Source organism: Archocentrus centrarchus, chromosome 10, assembly GCF_007364275.1.
Source record: "Archocentrus centrarchus isolate MPI-CPG fArcCen1 chromosome 10, fArcCen1, whole genome shotgun sequence".
Lineage (NCBI taxonomy): Eukaryota > Metazoa > Chordata > Actinopteri > Cichliformes > Cichlidae > Archocentrus > Archocentrus centrarchus.
Genome location: NC_044355.1, coordinates 13,533,547 through 13,549,221, shown reverse-complemented (window position 1 = coordinate 13,549,221; position 15,675 = coordinate 13,533,547). Strand labels below are relative to the sequence as shown.

The 15,675-nt window shown below is 39.8% G+C and overlaps 1 protein-coding gene across 1 annotated transcript in view; it reads right to left on the bottom strand.

The window, feature by feature from the left end:
* Window positions 1-1,607: 1,607 nt before the first annotated feature.
* Window positions 1,608-15,675, bottom strand: part of slc16a2 (solute carrier family 16 member 2) — a 30,896-nt gene continuing 16,828 nt past the window's right edge. Inside the window, exons 2-7 of the mRNA XM_030738871.1 lie at window positions 14,857-15,001; window positions 13,901-14,393; window positions 12,261-12,404; window positions 9,620-9,848; window positions 7,300-7,565; window positions 1,608-7,188 (exon numbers count right to left, since the gene is read on the bottom strand). Of these exons, the coding sequence (XP_030594731.1) occupies window positions 7,315-7,565; window positions 9,620-9,848; window positions 12,261-12,404; window positions 13,901-14,393; window positions 14,857-15,001 (1,262 nt within the window). The 3' untranslated portion in view covers window positions 1,608-7,188; window positions 7,300-7,314. The remainder of the gene's footprint in view (window positions 7,189-7,299; window positions 7,566-9,619; window positions 9,849-12,260; window positions 12,405-13,900; window positions 14,394-14,856; window positions 15,002-15,675) is intronic.

Sequence of the window (15,675 nt, the reverse complement as noted above, 5' to 3'; positions counted from 1 at the left end):
GTCTTTGCTCTGAAAGAAGGGGGGGGGGGGGGGGGGGGGGGGGGGGGGGCTGCTTTAATCATAAAGTTTGGTATAGAAGTTCATATCTGCCCCTGGGAAAAAAATTGCCAAGTCAAATTTTTGAAAAATAAGTGAAAATAACTTCAAATTTCAAGTTATTAAGTCACAATTTGACTTATGGATGGCAAGAAAAATGTTTATTCAGTCCAAGAAACAATCTTCTATAGTTTTGACTATGTGGAATCACCTATTGTTGGAAAAAAAATATTTTCTAAGGCACTTTTCTAAGTCACCCCATCAACTCAGGAAATCTGCTCTGCCATTAAAGCTGAATATTTGGTTTTACAACAACAATGAATGTCAAAGGTAAGGACAGGAACTTTGATCTGATAGGCATCGCTGGATTAGTTCACCAGGAGTAATTAAATTTAGGTAAATGTCTTTAGCAGGTTTACCAAACAGCAGCTGGTAGTTTATCTCATTTCTCCAGGGCTTGGACTATTTCAGGTAAGTTTATTGGGAAACAAGAACAAGACTTCACTTCTCTTTCCACAGGGTAGAGTTCCAGTACTCAGAGCAGGTAAGCAGTGAGGCTGGTGGGGTGAGAGTGGGTGAGGCAGGTTAGCGGAAAGATATTTCAAGAAGGCATTCAAACAGGTTTATTTGGGTGGAAGGAGACAGATGGGTTAATACAAGACTAAGGATTCCAAACACAAGGGTAAATAGCAACTGATTAACAAGTGGCCTGAGGTATACTACCACAAGTGGAGGATAACAATCAGGCAATAAGTGGTGGTGGCCAGTTAGAATCCCAATGTTAAATCTTTAATCTTGTTTATGTTTTTATGGTCAATTTTCATTTAAAAAGAAGCTGTCAGATAAATGACATCAAGAAAAGAGCACACCCTGTGACAGACTGTTAACATAGAATAGGCTCCAACCCCTCCACAACCCTGAATTAGATGATAGATAGATAGATAGATAGATAGATAGATAGATAGATAGATAGATAGATAGATAGATAGATAGATAGATAGATAGATAGATAGATAGATAGATAGATAGATAGATAGATAGATAGATAGATAGATAGATAGATAGATAGATAGATAGATAGATAGATTACACAGTATATAGTCATGCAAGATTAGTAGAATTGTCAAGTGTTTAAAGGGTTTTAGGTTGAATTGCTTAGTAACGTGTGCCCTAGAAATATCATTCTTCATTGTGTTTAAGCTTATTTATCCAAAGGAGGGAAAAGTGGCTCCAGGCTTAACAACTGATTTATTCTCTGCCTTGTGACATGTACACAATCGTTCCCTATGTACATAAAGAGCTTTGCTTTCCAGAGCTGATCCACTGAAGCGTAAACTTTAAGATTAACCATGATTGGGTGCCTGGGTGTGGAATACTGAGGTCAGTGGGGGACTTAATGCCTGAATGAACATAGTCATGTTGCTGTGGTGATAGTGAGCAGATCACACATTTGAAGACATACTGAGTGTGTCCCTGAACAACAGCACAGAATTATATTTCTCTTTGAATCTCCATTCAGAGAGGTCAGAGGCTAATCTCCAGCTGGGTAGAAGAGTTGACAGCTAACAAAGAAGTAACAGCATGAGTTGGAATATTACATCTTTATTATTGGTTTAATAGAAAAAAAATGTGCCTCTTTTAATACAGATTCAAAATAATAACAAAAAAAAAAACACAAAAATTACATAAATTTTTCTAGCAGCATGACTTAATCTCAGATCGTGTGATGTCACTGGCCTTGTTTGATCATTTTGTAAAATGACTAAAACTGAAATATATTTTTATATATATTAAAAATAAAGGTACAGCTTGGGTGGGACAGGAGGACAGAAGCTGGCAGCTTTAAGAAGTGAAGAGAGGCAACAAAGGTTTAACTGCAGCAACCTTACTGGAGGTTAGAGAAGGAAGGTTTAGCAGAGCCCTGTACTGAAACATGACTCACACTTTAATATGTAAGACTGTGAGGAGGTCTCAGCTGAGCATCACCGCAGAACCATACAGACAATGTACAGAGTCAGTCAAGAGTTTCAGCACACCTCCACTTTTCCAGTAACTGCATTTCACAGCGTAATATCAAAACAGAACAATTTGCTTTCAGTTCATCCCAAACTGGATTGATGGGGTTTAAGCCTGAAGACTGTGCTCTTCTTCGATTATATGAAGCTGGCCCTCTAGTTCCTTCTAACACTTGGGTCACTGAGTTAGAATAAATCCCTCTCTTGATTAGCGACTTCACTGTTTCTCAGCACTCCTGCTGTACAGTCTAAACGCATCAGAGGGAGTCGTAGCACAGCTTGTCACAGCACCGCCACAGAAGGTTTGTGACTAATGCACAGAAGTTTGGCTGCCCCTGCACCAATTGTTTGCATCTACTTTCAAGGCTTAGTTTCACTGCATTGCTACAGTAAATGATTTTCTTACTTCAGTTTTTGTAGCAGTTTACTGTTTACCTCTGTTCCATTTAAGGTCGTTCTCTGGACATGAACTGCTTAAAACTCAATAAGTACATGGAAAATGGGGAGAGTGCTAAAAAACCTTTGACCACTGAGTGTTTCACTAGCAAAACATTAAAAGCAATATTTATAGATGTGAAAACATGATGCCTACACTCAAGAAAATAAAAAATACATGAATACAGCATATGGAACATGGAATGGTCTATATATTATTCAGATGTGACAGAAAGAAACTAAGGAAAAAAATCCTGAAACTGTGTTCTTGCTGGAAGTGGTCCATAACAATCTGAAAATCATGGCTCAGCTTATAATATAGAGACCCTCAGCTACACTTTAACACAGATGTTAAACAGAAAGCAGAGTTACACAGTAAGAGCGACTGAGAAATGACACATTGCACAGAATAACAAGGCTGGATACTGCAATAGTTGGACTGACTTCAAGTCAGGGGAAAGCCTAACAAGACAAGAGGCCCGGTTCTGTTTTCTCGCAAATGACCAAATACTGGCAGTAAAATCAAGCAAATGGTGAAAGAAGTTGATCTGTTATTTAAAAATGTAACAAAAAAACACAAGTAAATGTGATGCATTTAGCAAAAACACCTTTAGTTTATCGGACCTGTTTTTGACGGTTTTTGAAAGAAACAAACAATAAAACACACAGAGGCTCGTGCTACAGTAGCATTGCCTGTTCATGTGTAAGTCAGCGTTTAATGTGCCTCTTTGAAGCTACAACCTCCGAAAACATCTCAAAACTTTCTAATATTACAAAATATAAAAAAAAAATTAATTGAAACAAGCAGTAGTGTTAGTAGTACATACTCAGTTTAGGTACAATAAAAGGGGCTCTACTGTAGGTTTAGCTGTTCCTGAACTACTGCAGGCTACAGATTTGAGTGCTACAGAGACAAATGCAACTTGTAGTCCAAGCGAACATTCGTCATTACAGTCTGACATGATCAGAATGAAATTAATGTGGCTTCAGGAAGTGGACCGTGAATCCCGTAATGCTGCATAGATGAAAAGGCTTTGCCAAGCCAAACTAGTTTTAGCAGACACAGTGCAACCATACACATGTCCTCATGTGTCTCATTCTTCATTCATTCAGCTCCTTCGCCGTTATATATTATTTCAGATCTGGACAAATAGACTAACTCAACAGTTCTCTTTCCAGTAGTATCACAAAAATTATGATTAATTAAAATAACATTACAAATGATATTAATATATGTTGTTTTTCTGCATCTTAATCTACAGTAGGTTACAAAATGAGAAGCATTCAGCTGGTTCTGACCAGAAACTGGATGACGCTGTGAAAAAACTGAGAAGTAATCAGTAGAAGAGCAGCACTAATATTTGAAAATTTTATGGTTTTAATTCTTCTCTCGAATCTGGAACCATATTTTGGTCAGGTGTACAGCCAGGCTACCAGATTTAGGTTAATGTAAGGCAGATCTGTTTTCAAAATTAAGTTTCTGCTGTGACTAAATTGTCTCACTTTCTTCTTCAAAAAATGTGTTTTGGAAAACACTAACAAGGTGCCAACATACTCAACATAAAATAAGTCAAAAATATATGTTCACAGTCAATGAGATGCTAAAAAAACAAAACAAAAAAAAAATACATCTGTTACATTTTGTTTGGATGGATAGAATCTGTGCATAACCAAATGGCCTTTTACAACTGGGGTCACCCAAAAGGACATAATCTTACGACATTACTTTTAACTCACTTTTATCTTTTTATTTTTAAACCAATATGTGGGATTTGAATGACACAGGCCCCTAGTCTGAGCAGCAGTAGAACTGGCGTTGTACAGAAACAGGATATTAGTTTATTTATTAAAGGCTGCCTCTTTAAATTGCTTCAGTTAAAATATTATGTTTGCATATGGGTGGATGCACATCACATTAATATAAATCAACTCTCAAGGCTACTACAGCATACTGAATTTGCACTTCTGCAAGCATCTCCTGAAATCATTGATAATAATTATAAAATCTGTAACAATTTTGGTTAAATAAAGGACTTTTGCTTGGAGGCTGATTCACACTCAATCATCTGAAATATTATTATGTTTAAAGTGTTAGTTTATATGACTGGTACAAACCCATACTTTTTTAATAATTACTACAATCTTTTTTTGTTGGCCAGCAGCAGCTGCAAATTATGTTAACAACAGTTTACGCTGCCAGTAAAATCTAACGCCACCAAACTAGAGACCTCTGATTTTGCTTTCCAGCACGTGCATATCATTATATGCACTGTTTATGCTCTTGTATCCCATCTTGTTTAGTTAAGGATATCTGGATGCTTAAATAACAGCAGTTCTTCAGTTGCAGACAATTTTATGAAGAGAAACTTCGGTGACAACAATCAGTGAATGTGCAGGAAGAGCGGGAATGGTGAGGACTGAAAACAACAGAGGAAAAGGATCCAAAGGCCAAACAAGGACGAAGAATAAAACTGATTACGCACCAACTCTTCTGTGGTACCTAAACAGACACTCGTGAGGTTTTGGAGGAGACTGTTTGACAAAAGACATTTGGCAGCTTTGTGGCTCTCAGACTGAAAGAAAAAAAAAATCTTAACGCAGAACAGCAACATTATAAAGTAATGGATAATGTCAAAGTGTTCGACTGGATTGCTGAGGATTGTTTGATTACTGAGGTACAGGTGTATGTTTCCAATCAAGAACTGTTTGTCCAAAAGCAACGCTTGTAGAAAAACTGCACTCAGCAGTGAGGTTTGTGTAGCTTTTATGCTCTGATCTGTTGTCAAGAAGAAGCAGACTGAGTAATGGCAGTGAAAGCAAAGAGGGAGACCGACAGAAAGAAATACCAGCTGAATGCCACGGCACTGACCTTTGCCAGTTTCCCCCTTTGCAATTCAGTTATGCATAGAACCACAGAGTACTGTATAACTCAAACAGTTGATTATTGCAGCTCTGCTTCACATCTGTTTGCTGAAGTTCATTGTTTAGGAGAACTTGCAATCTAAGAGCGCGGAGGTAAGTGGTCCAAATGTTTATGAGACATAACAGCAACTGCAGATTGTCCTCCCGAGGGAACAGTGTATCTCAGCAAGATTGCAACTTTTTTATTTTCTCCATTTCTGCCAAAGCAGTGAGTGATGCCCTCATAATGGCCAAAGCAGCAAACTGGCTAGATTATCTGTGAGATGGCCTGATGAGGGATTTTCATCTCTGTAGTTCCCTCTTGTCAACAGACTTATCTTAGTTTCACATTAAATAAATGCTTCTAGTATTAAATGCAAATTCACACGTGTACACACACGCACATGTTGGATGGCTATCTTTATGAGGAAATTCATCATCCCTAACCTTAATCCTAACCATCCCAACTAACACCCCAACCATAACCTGCTTCTAAACAATCCTTAGACCACGTCTTAACCTTTGAACAGGCCACAGGGACGTCAGAACATGAGGGCTTGCCAAAATGTCCTCACCCAATGGTCTAAAACTCAATGTAAGATTACTAGACAAGCATGCAGCCGCGCACACACACACGCACGCACGCACGCACACACACACTTTTGCAAAGAAGTTGGACAAAGTCTACGTTGTTCACAGCCATTAAGTTCCCATAACAACTGCTTGTCTCCAACTATTTCCACACCTACAAAGCACAAAACTGTTCAAAGCTGTATCAAACACAGTTAATTCAGATTTGTGTAGCACCCTGCTAAAAAATTGCTAGGCTGATAAAAAACTGTGGAATTTGATGATAGGAAAAAACATGAATGCTTTACAGATTCATGAGAAATCCCTCTATTAACTGTGGTGCGGTGTCACTGACGTAACCTTGAAAAATGGTAACAGGTCTAACACACTAAGGTTCATTGCATATGAATCAGTGGAATCAACAGCTGCCACCATTACACACACGTCCTCCTTGGACGCAGACTGGTGACGAAATTTTGCTGAAGTTTTAGACCCTGGGTGTGAACAGAAAGTGCAGCCAGGGTCTAAAACTCGCATGCAGCTGAGTTGAGGTGGTTTGTGTCTGCTGGCTCATCTACTAGTAGAAATATCTGCTACCCTCTGTGACGTGTACAACAAATACGCATGCTTCTCATGTAGCTGTCACAGCAGAAAACACAGGCAGAAGCGCAGAGCTGAATACAGCAAAGCTGCAAATCATTTGAAATTTAACTGTTTTAGTTACACGAACTAAATAAAACACATTGTGTTAAAAAAAATCAGATGTCTGAGGTACGACATAAAGACATTTTGACTTTATCCCTTCGCTAGTAATTTTATATATGCCTCTTCATCTCAGAAGTAGAATCTAAAAACAAAACAGTATTTTTTTACAGCTTCAAAAGCTAAGGTAGCACAATTAAATGCTATAAAATCAGAAACTACTGCTTTTTTAGTCTTCGTTTACTTCCTCTTAGAGGTATGTGTTACTACTAGCTGAGACTATGTTGTGCTTATCCACTTTTATCCACCTCCAAAGCTGATGTGCCTTCTTTTCATCCACTTCGTGGCTTGTAGCGAGAGCGCCCTATTCCACCTCTCTTCACATGAAAAAAAAAAGAAAACAGCCAAGGGGGAGGGGGTCTTGGATGGTGGCAGGTTAAAGATCAGTCAACAGGAAGTCCATAGTTGAGACTTCTGGTTGGGTGGAGGGCAATCTATGGATGAGAAAAGGTGCTGGTGGGCTGAATCCCTGAGGAACAAAAGCAAAAGAAAAATGAAATATGCTGTAGAAAGAAGGAATATATTAAATACTTGCTGGTTAAGATCCATGAGTCATGCTTGATATATAAATGTGTATAACCTTTGTGAGATCTGATCAGATGTGTGTCTCCACATCAGTATAGCCGGGCAGGATGTCCCCATTGGAGCAGCTCTTGGGTTCCTCAGCCGGTGGGGCACTGGGCAACATGTGGGCAGTCGTGGACGTCTCCTCTGGTGATGCCTGGCCTCGCTGGAGCCTGCGGTGGATCAGGGGCACAAAGAACAGCACCACACCCCCCACCATCGGAGGCACCCCAGCCAGGGAGAAGGCCACAGTGTAATTCCCAAAATAACCATGTAGGAGACCTGTGCAATGAAGGTAACGAGGCAAAATGCAAGGTGAATGGATAGAGCAAAACATATGCTTTGAATCAAAAGCATTTTGTTATACTGTGTATACACACAATGAAGTAAATGTACATCCCTTTCCTGCAATGATGTTAAGCTGCTCGGCAGATGGTGGACATCGCACACTAGCAAAAACAAGCCGTGTGCTGACAAAGGCAGTGACGAAAAGGCTTCATATTTACCAAACCTTGACGTAAACAATGCAGGATTCAAACCATTTACAAACCAGGGTTTGCAAAAATCAAATGAGGAAGGAAACGCACATTTGTTGGGCCTCAAGGACACAAGAAAAAAAACAGCAGGAATTTTCTTAAGTACAGCTCTGGGCCGAGGAGACAATAAGCTTTGTTCAACATCCTAAAATGTGGTGTGCCAACTTTAGTTTGTAAGCAGAGCTGCTTGAAAAGCAGTATCACACATTTAAATAATACAATACATTATAATTTTAAAGGTTCAGAGTTGCTAGAAAAGCCTGTTTTTTAAGTTTAAAAAGAGACAGATGGGCAACCAAACAGCCGTGTGGCACAAATAGGTACAAATGCCATCAAAGTCCCCGTTTTCCACAGTACCCAGACTCTTACTGCATGGTTTTTTTTCTCCTGTTCTTTTACCCTAGACTTCCTGTCACTCTCCACTGTCACTGTCTAATAAACACAAAAACAAAAATCTTTAAAACAAAAAAGAAAAAAAACAGTCTAGCTGCTTTTGTCTGCTTGTTGGATTGGATTCGGTTAAACTAACCATGTCTAGGTTCCAGCTCTGTGGCATGACAGTGGTATTAGTTTAACTCCCCAAAATAAAGCAAATAATAACAGCAATGACTCGATTTTCCACAGCTATGCAGAAGTGTACTCTAATGCATCTTAGTATACTGACACATCAGGAGTCTGGACATGGAGGTTAACTTCACATATCTCACATTCAGTTGCCACAGGCCAAGAGGCAGGGGTTCACCCTGGACAGATCTCCAGTCTATCCCAGGGTGTTTTTTTTAAATCAAAATTAACAAACTGGTTAATTGTGAAACAAGGCAAGTTCCCCAGTTGTGAGCAGTCATTTTGGCCATTGAATAGAGGGGATTAGAGGTAATCATTATGAAATCAGATCTGCTATATCTTGTTTATGAAAGCAAGATTATGCAAAAGAAATTTATACTCTAAGTCTACAACTAGCAGTTATTTTTTAATTGAACAGTCTGCAGATATATAATGTCATATTGCTTTGTTTTTGTTTAACCAACAGTATAAAATAGGTGCTTAATAATATAATACTAGTATTAGTATAGAAATATGGATTCATAGCTGAACCTCCAGTATCACCATGGATATTACTGAAATATCAATTTCAATGCATTAATCAGTTTCAATACACTGCTGTTTCTAAAGCTGCAATGTAAAACAGGAACTTGCCATTAGAAAGTGAAGGCTGTTTTGAAAAACAATTCTCTTTTAAAAAAAATATGCCAGACAGCATGACTCTTCATTTGAACAAATCCATTAAGCATTTGACATCTAAGAGTTTTAGTCTGCTGGCTGAGGCTACAAAGGCCAGGAAAAAGCTGCCAGGAAGTCAGAGAGTTATGTAGTAAAAGCAGCTCTGTTATGTGTGAGAGGTGAAAGAGATTGTTAAGCTGAAGTCAAAGGATGTCTGAGTCATCAGCATACTTGATTAGTGTTTTTATATATTATTCTATTAGAGAACTGGACAGAAGAAAAGCAGACTGAGGAGAGGTCAGTACGGTATGTACTTTTTTGTGAATACAAATCCTTGGAGACAGCTAGTGGTTGGCCAGGAGCCCAACCATTTCCAAACACAAACCGGTGTACAATTTATCCTACTGTGCATTTGTCTTTCTTCCTTTACTCGCTACATTTGTTGTACCGTTGTCCAAAAGGCCAGGGTACACCCTAGTTAAGTGTTTTTCTCTGCTAATATCAATCGACTCATTGTGCATCATTACTGTCAACACACACACACACACACACACGAACACACACACTATAGCTTCTTACCAGCGATGGGTGGACCTGCGGTCATAGGGATAGCCATGAGGCCCAGAAGGTAACCTATGGCCTGCGAGGCCTGCATGGGCCCAACAAGCTCAAAAGCTATGGGAGCCATCATGGTGAGGAAGCATCCATCACACAGACCCAGAAACACACACACAACCACCAGCCCCTCGAACACGGAGCACTGAGGAATCATCATGGACATCAGGCCAAGAGCCATGAAGGACACCACCTGAAAAAAGACAGTAAGAACCCATAAACAAGCTTTCAATACCGTGATGGTCTCTAAACTTTACTGTCAGTCTTCTTTTCTTTTTTGCCTTTGTGTGTGTACGGTATGTAGATTTCAATTCAGCACTTTTTCAGTGCCGTGTTGCTGTCTTATCACATCTGTGGTAACCCATAGCATCAGTTCTGCATCATGGTAATCTTTACTCTGGAACTTTAACTGAGTGGGCGCCAGATTGGTGCTATCACCAATCTAAAGGCTTATTGATTATGAAGTTTACAATGCATATAAAGTTATTTGAGGAAATTTTGTACATCATATGTTCAATACCTGCCTCACTAAGAGTGCAAAACTGTTGCCTAATAATGCAAACTGAGCATTGAGTCCATAGCATTCTGTGTCTCTACAGTGAGCCAAATGCGTTACTTTAAAACCCTTCATAAGCACTACAATGTATAATTAAGCAATTAAAAACTGTTTAACACCTGGACAAAAGAAAGATAATGGCTTTCCATCTAGAAAAAACTCTTTCACAACCAGACTCTTTATTATTCACACCACACTGTCAGCATATTCTTTTGGAACACTATTTCTACACAATATATATGAATAATAGTCCAAATTAAGCTTTAGAAGCTTACATATTTTAGTCTTTTAACACTTTCAATGTTTTTATATTTAATTAATCTCTCACTCAGTGTCCCTTTATTTAGTGATGTGCTTGAATAAGTCTGCTGCTTCTAGCCAGCACAATGAATCTCTCTGTTTGCATTCAGCAGAAGCATCCGCCAGCAATCACCTTCCATTTTCTGAGAACTGAATCATCCCTGTCATTCACCTGTCATGTAATCCTCCTGGCACTGCTTTTCATTCTGGTACAGTAAGTATGTGCAAATTAGCATCTGAGGAATGTAATGCCATTAAGCCATTAATAACAATTAATTTCTAATTTTGCCCAGTTAACACAAAATAACCCTTTCAGTAAAATTATACTTAAACAGTGTAATTGGGCATGTGTCAAAAACATGGGTGCCTAAAATATAGAAAATGTACTGAATAGCATTTACAGTATCTTAATTTGAAACAATTGCTCTCACATTGTTGTATAACTGTAGCAAGTTAACATCACGGTGTGAGAATGTACTGCATAATGTTATGTTTACAAATCTCTTAAAATACATTTCATTACGTACACCTTTCTAATACTGGGTTGGCCTCCTTTTTTGCCTTCAGATCTGCCGCATGACATAGATTCAACGAGGTGTTGGAAACATTCCTCACAGATTTTGATCCATATTGACATGATAGCATCACACAGGTGCTGTAGATTTGTTGGCTGCACATCCATGATGCAAATCTCCCATTCCACCACATCCCAAAGGCGATCTGTTAGATTGAGATCTGGTGACTGTGGAGGCCATTTAAGTACAGTGAGCTCACTGTCAAGTTCAAGAAACCAGTTTGACATGATTTGAGCTGTGTGACATATTACATTATCCTGCTGGAAGATGGTAGATAGATCATGAACTGCTGATACAAAGAAGGATGGATCAATGCTTTCATGCTGTTAGCATTCAAACCAAATTCTAAGCCTACCATCCGCATGTTGCAGCAGAAGTCGAGACTCATCAGACCAGTCTTCTGTTGTCCAAATTTGGCGAGTCCATGTGAATTGTAACCTCCGTTTCCTGTTCCTAGCAGACAGGAGGGGCACCCGCTGTGGTTTTCATCTGCTGTAGTTAATGTGCTACAAGGTTCCACGTGTTGTGTGTTCCGAAATGCTATTCGACATAACTTGGTTGTCACAAGTCATTATTTGAGTTCCTGTTGCCTTCCTATCAGCTCAAAGCAGGCCACTCTCCTCTCATCACTGGCAATAACAAGGCATTTTCACCCAGAGAACCGCTGCTCACCGGATAGTTTCTCTTTTTTGGACCACGTCTCTGTTTTCAGTTTTTGAAATACTCAAACCAGCCTTAATTAGTTTGTATCAGCAATCACCTTTCTCACCACATTTTGATGCTCAGCTTGAACTTCAGCAGGTTGTCCTGACCAATCTATATGCCTGAATGCACTGAACTGCTGCCATATGAATGGCTGCTTAGATACTTGCATCAATGAGATGTTGATCAGGTGTACCTACAGTTAAGTGGCCAATTTGTGTATATAAATGTTTAGAAATTAAAAAAATGCAAAAACAATGGCAACATTGTATGTTGACTGATAAAATATGATAGTTAAAATGGATCAAATAAATGATTAAAATCCTCTTAATATGAGGTGAGGCTGTAGGCAATATGCAAACTCTAGCTAATGAGCTGCACGCACATACCACTCTGAATTTCATTAGTTTCCACAAAAACATAAAAAACACTAAAAAAAAGCATTCTGCCCAAATTATATTCATTCCCTCACCTGCATGTAGACTTTCTGTAGACCAGGAATGAGGTCCCCAATCTTGCCAAAAGTGAGGCGCCCCACCCCTGATGAAGCTCCTATGCAAACAAGGAATACCCACTCCTTTTCAGTCTCCTTGAACTGCTCCTTTACAAAATACATCTGAGAGACACAACAAGGCAGATTCATCACTGTGGACTCTTTGTTAGTTTGTAAATGTGAATCATGCTATTGTGTTGCAAATAATGAGAAAGATATTACATGATGAACTGTTTTATATTTGTTTGTGTGTGTGTGTGTGTGTGTGTGTGTGTGTGTGTGTGTGTGTGTGTGTGTGTGTGTGTGTGTGTGTGTGTGTGTGTAGTGGAATTGTTCATCCTTAACCCCAAATCAAGCTCAAACACTAGCAAAATGTCCTCCTCAACAGACTTTTGGAACAGCAGAACAGGAAGACCCAACGCATATAGGTCAGACCCTCCCACTCCCTTTAGCAGTGACCCCCCAAATTAGATCCAAAACATGAAACCACCCTCTGAAGTCCTTCCTGAACATGCTGGTCCTTGTGAAATATTTGCTCTGCTTTGAAGGTCTCTACATTCATCAATGGCCATAGGATAGGTATGTTTAGGGATACAGAGAGGCCATACAGGAGAGGCTTCCTGAGGTGGTAGAGCCAATACAAAGGCCGGGGCAGTGTTTACATCTGGGCCCGGGCCTGAAACAACAGGCCTGACAGAGGGAGGCCAGAGCTGGAACATCCGACATCTGGATAGAGGGAGATCAACTTCACAGCAACTTTACACTTCATCTTCATTTTTTTACTATCTCACTATCTCACACCAAAGTGGGTTATAGGTCAAGTACAGATTTTGAAAACACACTTGAGTTTTTGGATGTAGACAAAAGGGATAAATCACATTCTTTTGCTTTCAGCCTCTGTAGCTGAAGGTTATTTAGATAACCAACAGTAAGATACTGCCAGGTTCTCCTGGGTCAATATGACACATTAAAAATATATATTTCTCCCTTTGGGCAACATCTTTTTTCAAAGGAAGAACATTTGCGGAGCAGATATGTGCGCTGAAGCAGAAAAAAATATAAGAAAAGCACAACTAACTCCTGGCAGCTGAGTGCTGCTACTCACAGCAGCTATTGTGACAAACTCTGTCGTCCTTATTGAGAGGGACAAAGCCAATCTTCAGCCACTGCTCATTTTCTCTGCTGGCATGCATTCAATTGTCCTTTTTCCGCTCACAGTGCAACAGTATGGCTCTGACATCAATCTCACTCCCTCTCCACTTCTCCCCATTTCCAGTGTCGGCTGAGAAATAGCATTTTTTATATCAAACCCATGATTATGGACCCCACTAATTTTTAACGCTCTTTATGGAAGTGTATAATACCAATAAAGAGGTCAGAATGTTTTAGCACAGCAGAAATAACTGACAGACTGTTAAACAATGGTTTCTTTTTATATATAAATTTTCACTTATCTATCAAATCTAAAACAAGCTGACTGTAAATATTTATAAAGCAGCAATATTGAGAAACAATTACTTCTTGAAATCTATAGTTTTTGACTACCTTGAGTAACATAATTTGAAGCCAGAACAACATACATTGTTAAATACAAGTAAGCCCACAAGAGATGTTCTTACCAAATGGATATATGGCACAAAGTAGCCTAACACAGCTGTAGCTACTCCAAATGCCCACACCCGGTATGTGATGATGTGAAACACACGCAGGTTGAAGTACTTCCTGATGGTGGTTATCGCCCTGCTTGACCTGCTCCCACCCTGAACAGTAGCTTGAGTTTGGGATTCAGCAGGGTTGGGGTCAATGCCTGGTGGGCCCATGCCTCCCCCAGCAGGGAGCAAAGGCTTGAACGTTAGTGCCAGCAAGGCCTGTACCAGCATGAAGAGACTGAGGATCTGGAACGCTCTGCTGAGGCCCAGAGGTTCCACCACCTCTTTGAGGAACACCGGGAGGCCCATAGAGAAGAGGCTGGCACCAGCCGTCACCACACCGTTGGCCAGACCCAGTCGCTGGCGGAAGTAGTGACCAAGGATGACCAATGAGGGCTGGAAGGCGAAGGAGGAGCCACAGCCGAACAATATGCCATATGTGAAGTAGCGAAGGATCAAGGAACTACAATTCAAAAAGAAAAGAAAGTCAGAAAGAAAAACTAGGGCTAAAAAAATAACAATTAAATAATAATAATTAAACCCAATATTGGTTGCCCACAGAAAACCCTCACAGGAACCCAAAAGACCAAAACAGCTATGGACCCCACATGGGCTAATCTACATGGGTCCCATGTGGGTTTTATATGGGCAAGCCCACTGTGGGTTACCCACGGAATTCTCTATTGGAGACCCAAAAAAGAGCAAAACTGCTATGGACCCCACAGTGATTTTCTGTGGGGCTTTGGGGCTTGTATGGGCCCCAAAAGGCAAAACAGCTGTCGTTCTTATGTAGGCACACCCAAGTGGGACAACTGCAGGTTTGCCCTACCTACATAGTACCCACAGTTCACCCACAGCTAATCACATGGTTCTAATCATGTCTGCTGTAGCTTTTTCAAATGATACTTCTGACAAACATGTCTTACTTTGCAAACGCTGTACTGAGCAGCCCTATAAAAGCCAGTGCTGCCCCACTGACAGCCGTCTTCCTACAGCCAAAGTGGTCTGTGAACATGCTGACCACAGGTGAACAGAAGAAGATCATGCCCATGGCTAGGGCCCCAACCCAGGCTGGAGAGGAAGTTGAGAGGAGAAAGAATTCATCATCAGAAGCATGTGGAAATCCAAGGTGTTATATCTATCACCTAAAGTAAATAAAACACAGTGTTTACCAGTTTGTACACAGAGCAAAGATCAGAGTCCATGCAGTCCTTTATTATTTTAAAACATATCTTATTTTGTTTGTAGAAATTACTGTATGAAAGTTAAAAAAAAAAAACATCACTGAACAACAATAAGACCTTTATGCACATATGCTTGGACCTTCATGCAAATATTTATGTTTAGCTGAATGTATTTGAGAGTTTGCAAGCTGTGTGCAAATCTGCCTCCTGACCTCAGTGGCAGTCACACTCAAATTAAACATGTGTAGCATGTTGATTCTTGCCTTTAAATTGCCCTGTAGGCATTAATTAATCCAGAAAATATGAAAATTTCCCACAACATTTGCTAAAGCTTTGAAAAACTACAAAGCTTTGCATGCAATGCACTAGGTTTTTTGGAAACTTCTCTGTCTTTGTGACTCTCCGCCACCTGATGTGATTTGCTATTAATATACATTTATATAACTCTCCCCATTATTGTGTCTACACTTGCATCATGTAGATCAGACACACTGCATAAGATTTCTCATGGCGATTAAGCAGATCAAAAAGTGAATCAAAGTGGATAGTTCTGGCTTGTGG